The 10958-nt window shown below is 33.4% G+C and overlaps 2 protein-coding genes across 2 annotated transcripts in view; one reads left to right on the forward strand and one right to left on the reverse strand.

Moving 5' to 3' along the window:
• The first annotated feature begins 2520 nt into the window (after window positions 1–2520).
• LOC101510298 (protein THYLAKOID FORMATION1, chloroplastic-like) lies at window positions 2521–7676 on the forward strand. Its single transcript, XM_004507170.4, has 5 exons — window positions 2521–2928; window positions 3607–3874; window positions 4444–4660; window positions 5181–5296; window positions 7270–7676. The coding sequence occupies exons 1-5, from the start codon at window positions 2724–2726 to the stop codon at window positions 7370–7372; spliced, it is 909 nt and encodes a 302-aa protein (XP_004507227.1). The 5' UTR covers window positions 2521–2723; the 3' UTR covers window positions 7373–7676.
• A 2034-nt stretch (window positions 7677–9710) lies between these two features.
• LOC101510627 (diacylglycerol kinase 5-like) overlaps window positions 9711–10958 on the reverse strand; it is a 6773-nt gene continuing 5525 nt past the window's right edge. The window contains exons 12-13 of the mRNA XM_004507171.4: window positions 10679–10795; window positions 9711–10167 (exon numbers count right to left, since the gene is read on the reverse strand). Of these exons, the coding sequence (XP_004507228.1) occupies window positions 9835–10167; window positions 10679–10795 (450 nt within the window). The 3' untranslated portion in view covers window positions 9711–9834. The remainder of the gene's footprint in view (window positions 10168–10678; window positions 10796–10958) is intronic.

Below are 10958 nucleotides of genomic sequence, written 5' to 3' on the forward strand. Positions count from 1 at the left end.
AAGAACTAAAGGAAAGAAAGTACGCTATGCCTTTTAAAAAGGGGGGTGGGTTCTTTTTTTTTTTTTTCCCTTAACTTACGAACCAAAAAAAAACAAATTAGTATAATTAAAATATTTAAGTATATTACTAAAATCATTATTATATCATTTAATTATTTTTACACACATTACATCACTCATTTCTCAATTTAATTTAATAAAAATATTTACTTTCGTCGCAACTCAATTGATAGATGAATTTATTAATAACATATAACATTTTAAAAAATTTGTCGATAATAAATTCTCTATAACTTAATTAAATTACTCTCCGATAAATAATTTTATTCGGGTTTTCAAATATATATATTAAACATATTACTAACTCTAACAAAATATATTTTTTGTATTTAATTCATAAAATAGAAATTGAGCTAATAGTCTAAGTAATTCAACACAAAATACACTAAAATTGCATAAATTAAATTTTTAAAAATTCAGATTCTTACACATTTCATACATTCTTCAAAAGCAAATAACAAAATTTAAAATACAACAATAAAGTCATGTTTTCCTCTTGCTTATTTTCTTCTACCACAACAATAAAGTCATCTCCAATCTCCAACTTCTCACTCATCTTCTCAAACTCAAAAACTTGCTCAAGAAACATCTCACATTGACTCTTAAAGTTTTCAATTGAAACTTGATTAAACTTCATGAATTCAACCAAAACATCTTCTAGTTGAGAAATCAATTTTATGCACTTATGACTCTTCTTGTTCTATATTTGAAGTAAAACAAGACTCCTCACAATGATCATTCTGATGATTGCCCCCACAAAAATATCTACAAGAATGTGGTTCACAATCATCATTTTTATGTGCTTGTCCACAAAAATCACATATCAGACGAAGTTTTTGTGAGAGAATAGTTCTACTTGTTTTACTGTCTATAGAAAACATGTATTAAACTAGAATTATTTCTTGTTCAAAGTCTAACCCTCATTCTTGAATGTTATTTTCTGCTCACAAACCTTGTCTCCTCTCTTGAATGATTTGTCTTCTTTGAATGACTTGTTGGTTACTAAATATAAAAGATTTATTCCAACCCTCAAAGTATCTAAAGTTGATTGCTTATACACAACGTAAGTGAGTTTGCACCTCCTCTTTGAGGCCTCTTGAACACCACTTTACTTTTATGATCCAACCCACTTTTATTTCAATAAAAAAAAAACACCAAAACAAGAGTTGGGCAACACATGTCATGAGTAGTCCATGGCTTTTAATGAAACCATTACTACATTGCTTGATTCATTCAATCTGTTCTTCTTCCATATGTTGCGCATACTGCGCGTGGATGATCAACACATATTTGCTATGTGCCTTTAGAGTTTATGGAAGGCAAGAAATACATGTCAATTGAGCAACACAAATGAAAATGTTGATGTTGTGTTGCAACATGTCAATAGTGTATTCCAAGAAACGATATGGACTCACAAACATAATCCTCAGCATGCTTCAACAAGTGAATAGTCATAAAACAAGTTGGACAAAACCAAACATGGGCTTCCTAAAATGCAATGTGGAATCAGCCTTCTATGAGCGATATAAGAGTTTTGGTTGTCCATTTATCACTCGAGATGATCAAGGTGCTTTCATCGTGGCTAGAACCTCATTATTTTTATACTTATTACCGATCCATGATGGAGAAGTTATAGATATCCTAGTTGCTCTTGAATGGGTGCATGAGTGGAAAGTTGATAAAGCTTTGTTCGAAGTGGACTACAAAAGGGTAGTGGATCTAGTGCTAGGAGGCAAATAAACATGGTAATTCATCAATTAGCTAAGAATTTCCGTATCTTATATTAGTCCCTATCTCTTTTATTAACCTCATGTAAAAATGATATAAGTTAAGTTGGTTTTTCCTATAAAACAAACTAAAAAAAACCCATATTAGTCTCTTACTAATTTGGGGCAAATTAATCCATACTTAATCATTTATATATTCCTTTTAATTTTATATCCATAAAACTTTCAAAATTTCTACTATCTCATTCCTCATTTCTACTATCTCAATACAAGTGACTCTATTAAGATTTGAATTTCAGTTCTAAAGTTCTTATTCTTAAGTTGTTTTTCTTTTACTAAATCCATACAAAATTATTTTTGTTGTTTTAGTGCAAACCCGAAGTCCAAACCTCATACAAATTCTACTTACAAAATAGTATTATAAATAGACAAAGTTAATTGTAGCACACGTTATTTTTTATCATTTTTTTCATATAGATTCTTTATTTCTTAAAACATGCACAAACTAATATTTTTTTTCTTATTAAAAATACTAACTTAGCATGTCACATAATATTTTTATTTTATTTTATTCAAAAAATATGAAACCCAACAAAATCTTCGTCGTTTTAGTAAAAAACCTATAAAAGAAACAAAATATAAAGGATCAATTCCTATCCAATTGTAATTTTGCTTATAAATATCATAAATTAATTAATAAATTATTAGGTATATCCATGTGTCACTATAATGTTGGCTCCATGGAAAATTTCACAAAAATTTCAATATCACAATTCGAATGGATAAGCTTTTGATTTTGTTTTTCTCAATAATTCACAGAAGCCTCACTTTCCTGATGACAACAACACACTCAACAATGCAAATGCAATTCTCCCTCTGAAAAACTCTTTATATGCCGGAAAATTTCTGACTCCGGCCACCACCCTCACTATTCCTATGGCCGCCGTAACTTCTTCTTTCTCTCTCTCAACACTCACTCAGTCTTCTCAAAGGAAGCTTACTCTTTCTTCATCCCCTCGCTTCGTGAATTCCGATTCAGATTCATTTCGATTCCGTTTGAGCTTCTCGTCTCACTGTGTTGGACTACGAGCTTCGAATTCCGTTTCCAAAATGGTCGTTCGGTGCTCCTCTTCTGTGTCAGGTTTGGAAAAAAAGGGAAAAACTTTTTATGAGTTTTTAATTTGTTTTATTTTAGAATTAGGTTGTCATTCATATTTTGCATAAGTTTGGAATTGTGTGGTTTTTTTATTTAATTTCAGTATTGATGTTTTAATTGGAAGTATATGGATGTGAAATTTGTATTTTAAAAAAATATGGATGTGAAATTTTTGGGTCTATTTTTGAAATTTGATAGCTTTTTAACTTACACATAATGTTGCAATTGATAGCATTTGTGTTGTTCACAAACTACTGCAAAAATTTGATGTTTGGACCTTATTCTACAGTTTCACTGTAATCAGTGAATGTAATTGCTTGTGGCCTTATGTAGGAATTTCATGTAAATATCGATCTGGAATTCTTTGCTGCTCTTTAATGCATGACAGAATGCAGTTTAAATATAATCAGCATGCGATATAGTTTTCAAAATAAAGATGTTCTAAGAAATACCTATTGAGGGCTTCATTTTTTAAGCAAGCATCTCCTTTTAGACACCTAGATTTATATCATGATCACAATATGTCAAATGTTGTGAATAGTTCTGAATTCGGTTCCTTCATCGTTGCATATTCGTACTGCAAAAAAGGTAAAGAAATAAAAATAGAGAATAAACCTTTTTATCAATATTTAGTCATGGGATGTCTACATACTTGATCTGCAGACCCTCCAACTGTTTCTGAGACAAAGTTAAATTTTCTCGAGGCATATAAGCGACCAATACCGAGTATCTACAACTCCGTGCTTCAAGAGCTTATAGTCCAGCAACATCTGATGAGATACAAGAGATCATACACCTATGATCCTGTATTTGCTCTTGGCTTTGTCACTGTATATGACCAACTCATGGAAGGGTATCCTAGTGATGAGGATAGAGATGCTATCTTCAAAGCATACATTAAGGCGTTGAACGAAGATCCAGACCAATACAGGTTAGAATGAGTGTTTGTATGTGTGTAGTTTTTGTTACTTTTAGTCGCCATAGACTGTGTTAAATCAGTTCGCCAAGAATCTAATGGTGTATTTTGGGGGACACTTGGGAGCTTCCGAAACTTGATTTCGGCACCCCAAATCACATTCAAGCAGAGCTACAAATTGTATGTTCTGCCTGCTACATGATTGTGATTTGTGAATCACATTTGGTTTGCTCTATACAGTTGATACTTGTACTAGTTGCTTCAAATGTTTTTGTAAAGGAAGATGGTACATTGGGAAGTATAGTACTAACTGATCATCAAAGCATCATTAATGTCCTTGATGTTTATTGTGAAATGAAAAATAGAAACTAATTTTCCTTGATGATCATTAAGTAGAGTGGATTAATTTTCCTGAGACATGTCGAATACTTATTTGTATATCATGAAACATGTGTAGTAAAAGAAATGTCTTTTAGCACGAGTGCAAGTAGCATTGTGTGTGGATTTTTATGTTACATTTGAATAAATTGCACTTATGAATTCTTTGTCATACATCAAATGATCTTTAATATTTCCCTATGCAGAGTAGATGCTCAGAAGTTGGAAGAGTGGGCTCGTGGTCAAAATTCGACTTCCTTGATTGAGTTTTCATCCAGAGAAGGAGAAGTTGAGGGGGTTTTAAAGGATATTGCTGAAAGAGCAGGCGGAAAGGGGGATTTCAGTTATAGTCGTTTCTTTGCAGTAGGCCTTTTTCGCCTTCTGGAGTTGGCAAATGCAATGGAACCAACAATTTTGGAAAAGGTTACTCAATTCGCCCTCATGATATATTGATCCCAACTTACTCATATACTCATTTTATTATATATTTTGTTCTTGCATTCAAAAATTAATTTATTAAATTATGTACACTTGTTCTAGAAAACTAGTCCAACTTATTTTGATGTCCTCTTGCCAACCTAATTGGATTAGCTGAAATGATTAAATGGCTTTGGTACTTGATATCTCTTCTGCCTAATTCAGGCTTCATTAGTCGGGTTACTCCCATCATTTCCTTGAATTATATAGAAAATTGATTTTAGTATTTTGCTTCTGCTTAACATTGAAGGAGAATGCTCCATTAAAAAAAACTAACAAACATTGAGGACGTGGCATAAAAGTCACTGATAGTAAAATTAGTAGCATTGAGCATACAGATGATATGGTTATTGCATTGCATCAGGATGCTCTGAATGTCAAGATTGTGAAAGTGTCTATATTCTACCACTAATAATTTTTTGTGCGGGATTATTTAATCAATTAACCTCTGGTGTCAATCCAACAGCTTTGTGGAGCTTTGAATATCAACAAAAGAAGTGTGGATCGGGACTTGGACGTGTATCGCAATCTACTTTCTAAGTTGGTTCAAGCTAAAGAGCTGCTGAAGGAATATATTGACAGGTAAACATAAATAACCCTTGCGATGCTATTAAGTTGTTCTTGCTTCTCTTGGATTTTCACCTATGGGGCTATGATATAATCTTTCAATGTAAAATTTGTTGAACTTATCTTTTCCATACGCCACATTTAGTCTGCAGTGTCAAATTTACAAATTCATTAGCCATGTAGTTCAAGACTGAATCTATATTCTAATTGTCCTTTTTATATTTTATAGAAATCAGATCATAAACATCCGAGCAACTTACTAATAACGTTTGTATTGACTTCTAATTGAAAATTAAGGTGGGTTACCTATTTAGTGCATGATAGAAATGAGGTGAATGGTCTGAACAGGGAGTAACAATTGAGGAGGGTGTGGGGAGGCCCAAAATATGGAGAGTGTATCAAAGGAGGCGCGTGAAGACTTATTGAAAGGTTCTAGAATGTTGTGCTGGCAAAATTAGTTATATAGGGGAATAATGTAGTGAGTGAGAATCATCTTGCTGAACGGAGGAAGAGAGATGTGAACCTTTGAAGTAGGAGAGTGGGTCTTCCTAATATTAAAACCTCACAGACAGCAATCTGTGGTGAAACGCATCAATAAAAAATTAGCAGATCGCTTTTATGGACCCTTTAAGGTGTTAGAAAAGTTGGGAGAAGTGGCATACAGGTCGTAACTGCCTCCACAGTCTAAGTGCATCTGGTTATCCACGCGTCGCAACTGAAGCGTGCTATTGGCAACTATGAGTGTGAAGGTGTGTTACCACCAGAACTAGAGCTGCAAGCAGACGGAGTGGCAGAACCAGAACGAGTGGTTGGACAGAAGACAATTCTAAGAGAAGGATCACAGGTACAACAAAGTTTAATTAAGTGGAAAGGCAACTCAGTTGAGGATTTGCCGTGGGAGGATGACGCAATGCTGCGAGGCCAGTTTCTGAATTTCAGCCTTGAGGACATGGTTGTTCTCATAGGGGGTGGTATTGATAGAAATGAGGTGAATGGGCCTGAACAGGTAGTAACAATTGAGAGGGTGTGGAGAGGCCCAAAATATGGAGAGTGTATCAAAGGAGGTGTGTGAAGACTCAGTTAATGGTTCTAGAATGTTGTGCTGGCAGAATTAGTTATATAGGGAGAATAACGTGGTGAGTGAGAATCGTCTTGGAATTCTGTTATTAGTGAGAAATTATTCTCTTGTGGGAGCCACTTGGCTAGGCTAGTAGTAACCCTCTACTAGACTTATTTTCTCTTTCTCTTTTGCTGTAACTTCCTCCATTGAGTATCAATAAATTCCATATGCTTACAGCATTCTTTCTCTATGATTCTATTAGTGCATGTTTGGGGTGAGTTCGGCGGCATCACGGTGTTCCACTGTGATTTTGGCAATAGCTAAACTTTAAAGTTTCAACAATATCACGGCGTCGCTGTGGTCAAACTTACCGTGATTCCAAACATGCACTTAAAAGTTCTTCAGTTTAGGTTTTAGGGAAAACATTCTCTCCTAAATAACCTTTTCAGAAATATTACAAACGTTCTAGTAATATACTGTGAAAAATTGCATCTAGTCGACGTTTGAACTTGGTAAATTATAGTGAGGTTATTTTAGTGCTGATACCAATTTAATGTACCATCTATTCAATAATGCTTCTGGAATCTAACATGCACTTAAAAGTTCTTCAGTTTAGGTTTTAGTAAAAACATTCTCTCCTAAATAACCTTTTCAGAAAATATTACAAACGTTCTAGTAATATACTGTGAATAATTGCATCTAGTCGACATTTGAACTTGGTGGATTATAGTCAAGTTATTTTAGTGCTGATACCAATTTAATGTACCATCTATTCAATAATGCTTCTGGAAGCTTGCATTTGCGCTGCTTATCTTATTAGTTGTCAAAGTCTGTGGATTCCTGAACCTAAATTTTGTACATGCTATGGTTATAACTTGCTTGTTATTGTGGCAAGATTTTGATTCTTTGAAACGATATTTTGCTTCAGGGAGAAGAAGAAAAGAGAAGAAAGGGCTGAACCACAACAGGCTAATGAGGCCATTACAAAATGTGTGGGACAAGAGCAATTTTCTGACATGATCACCCGGTAAAAATACGATTTCCTTGACTTTCCTTTAGTTTATTCCGAGCATTGGTTTCAGAATGGGGCACTTTTATCATCTTGATTTTGCATACTGTATTTATTGTATCTTTTGTGATGAGGACTCAGGTAAATTGTTTCAATCGTCTATGTAATATTTTCTTACATGTATTTTTTCCTGTTCATTCGCTTATTATGTATTTTGTAGTTCTCAAATACATACCTGAAGGCATATATATTCTGATAGCTGAAATTATTCACATGTATCTAATAAATTTACCTATTGAGGAAAGTTGTGAAAGTTTCATCCTTGATATAGATACTCTTTATTTTACAATGGCATAGAGATGTGCAAAAACATCATTATAGAAGAAAACATCAGAACTACGTTGGCACCCGAGTCACCACCGATCATGTACGTCACAACTCAATATTATTGATAAAAGAATACAGAGAAAATATGGGGATATACACCAAACCCTTGGAAAAATCATTTAAATTTGTAACTAGGTAAGCCATTCATATTAGGAAAGAAATCTGCAGAAATGAAATTAGGAATTGGATACCACCAAACAAAACCACTGATCTCAATACCATGTGAAGGAAGCTTATCTGCATAAGTATTCTCTTTCTGATAAATATGAGAACAAACAAATTGTATTTGTTTAATTTCTCAATATAAAATTATAGTATGCAAACAGATTCTAGATTCTTCATCAAAGAAGGAGGATCTTCTAAATTATTGAAATTTTTTTGTTCTGTAAATTATGGAAGCCATGGCGCTGATGTAGTGTTCCCCACAACTTCTGAAAGTGCAATGGGTTTGTTTGAACAGTGCGAATAGCAAGAATGCAATTTTGCACCAATAGAAGACCAGTTGTACATTTTATAAGATAAACAAAAAAAAAAAAAAGCACAACCAAACTAAAACATGAAACCACAATTATTATAATTTCACAAGTTTTTGTATGTTTATCTCTTTGTTTTTTGACATCCTATGTTTAGGCTTTAATGTCTAGCTTGTTATTTATACTCAGTTTCTAGAAACACGGTGCAATGCACCTTTTCATTACTATAATGAACAATGACTTTTTTTATTCCAAAGTTGGTTATGGTGGATGTTGTGTCAACTACATTGGATGACATTAAGTTCGGAAGGTCATTTGTTTGACAAAGACATTTCTTACCCATCAAGCTATCACAACTCTCAATGGTAGACATGTCCTCTCCAACGGCACACTTTTATCATAGTCAAAAGCACTTTGAAAGTCTGATATAGAATCACCATAACTTCCATAAATAAAATTGTCTAGTTCAAATAAGTAACCGTATGGTCCGAACTTAATGTCATCTAATGTAGTTGACATATCATCTACTATAACCGACCTTGGAATAAAAAATCCATTGTTCATCACCTGGTAGTAAAGATTGAGCTTCCGTAATTGATGGTTGGAATCACCTATATAGTTTCTGTTAGGACTTCGGGTTCTTGTCCTGTAACTTTTGACCCACTAGGCTGTGAGAAGAACCAACTTGTACAATCTCTCCACCCATACTTCATAGACCTTTTCCTTGCGGCTTGGCTTGCTTGCTCGTTAATCATCGAGTGACTCAAGACTCTTTATATCCTCTAGCATGAGAAAAATGGAAAGCTATAAATAACATCAATCCTTCCTTTTGTTTGTCAAAGGTTATGAGTACCCTGTCCTTTGTTTAAATTTTAAACACCAATGTTTACATAGTTGTGGTTGTCACGCACCTCACACTTAGGTTTATGGCAAAACAATGCAAACTAAAAAGTAAAAAATTTACTTCTTGTTTGGTTTGTACAAAGACCACATGACGTATAATTTTGTGAAAATGAAAGTTTTTCAAGTTTAGATTTTTAACATCAAATTTAGGAGTTTACACTGTATATAATCTTTATTTTCCACTTTTTGATTTTATACACTTAACATGAGTTTTGAAAGTACTCTAAAAAAAAAGTACCTTGTATATGATGTCCAAAAATTATTGGACATATCTATTTGTGCCCTTTTTGCTATGAAAAACAAAAATATGAAGAATACAAATTTATATTATAATATATCCCTTATTTTACTTTTTTTTTTTTAAATTCAAATAAGTGGGAGGACAATCATTTTGATTTATACATCTTTTGTTACCTTAATCCACACAACTTAAAATTTTACTTTTCTCTTTCTATAACACAAGCTTATAAGAGCCCAGGATACACAAACACAATGCAAAGGTCATTAGAGTTGCTTGAAATCTAAGCAACAGCAAGAATTGTTTGGATCAAATAATAATTTTATCCTATAACTTTTGCAGCAATAACGCTGCATGAATTGAACCAATTGGTTGTAACATTGATAGAATCAAAGCAACTACAAATAATAGGCAGGGGGTTAACAGCTAGCACATAATTTCTGTAGGAAATGTGAAACTGCATAACTCTAAAGAATTAAGGAACTAACTAAGATAAGAGAGATCAACCTCATCGGGGATTCTAAATGTATCTGCTGCACCAAACTTCCGAAATTCCTCGGCTACCGAGTCTTCTGTTTCTTCTTCTTCTTCGTCACTGTCATCTTCTTCATTGTCATGGTGTGGTGATGACGGATCATACATGCTTTTAGACTTGCAGATATGAGTGGCAAGCATGTTAACCTGACCAAGGTGAGAAATCTCTATCACAACAGTATCATCATCAACTGGAAGAGGTTGTTTCCAAGGTTCTCCATCGATCCTCATGAATGTATGATCTTCTCCGCCTTTGCAAAACTCAAACCGAATTCTATGTGCCTAATGAAACAAAGGAAAATGATAAATAAACGCTATATTATACTTAGCTCTTTTTTTTTTACCGGGGCGACATGAATCATGCTTATCAAATTGAGGTTCAAATCGTGAATCAGATGATTTTATTATTAAACTGTAAATCATATCTTATTATGAGTTGTAAATATCTGATGTACACAAAACATATGCTGGTATATATCATATATGCACTTCAAAATAGTTCAAAATTCATAAAAAAATCAAAAGATAGAAAGAAAAAAAAATATAGTTGGCTAAAGGAAGTAGACAAAAATAGTGGCTGCTACACAAAGATTAAGAGAAACATGCAATTCGTGTCCAAAATAAAAACGCACAACAGTTCATATTGATTGAGATTATTTTGTTTTGAATCGAGATAAGACTCGTATGTATCACAGAACAACGATAACTATGACATAAATTCCTATGATTTTTTTCCTTTAGAAATTATTTATAGAGAAAAATTGATTTAGATAAAGGGAAATATGCTGCATACCTGAGCAAGACGAGTTCCATGTCCTTTTGGAGCAAGCAAAACAAGCCCATGCCATGCATTTCTAAACCCAACAACTTCTAGAAGCCCATCATCCACATAGGGTGGTGTCAAATCTCTCTGTATAATTATTAAAAATGAAAATAACCTAAAAAAAAACAGGAAAATTAAAAATAATTGGACGAATCAATTAGAAGAATCCGAATTTGAATCCTGAATAAAACAATTCTTGGTCAGGGTTTATTTACTTCTCAGTCGAACTCAAAATTGCAAGGGTCTCTTT

This window comes from Cicer arietinum, chromosome 6 (genome assembly GCF_000331145.2).
Source record: "Cicer arietinum cultivar CDC Frontier isolate Library 1 chromosome 6, Cicar.CDCFrontier_v2.0, whole genome shotgun sequence".
In the NCBI taxonomy this organism is placed as follows: domain Eukaryota; kingdom Viridiplantae; phylum Streptophyta; class Magnoliopsida; order Fabales; family Fabaceae; genus Cicer; species Cicer arietinum.

Bases quoted from the DNA above. Each gene is read 5' to 3' on its own strand.
- LOC101510298 (XM_004507170.4), top strand. From the start codon at position 2,724: ATGGCCGCCGTAACTTCTTCTTTCTCTCTCTCAACACTCACTCAGTCT. The intron at 3,875-4,443 runs GTTAGAATGAGT...TTCCCTATGCAG, and splicing joins GAAGATCCAGACCAATACAG to AGTAGATGCTCAGAAGTTGG. The intron at 5,297-7,269 runs GTAAACATAAAT...ATTTTGCTTCAG, and splicing joins CTGAAGGAATATATTGACAG to GGAGAAGAAGAAAAGAGAAG.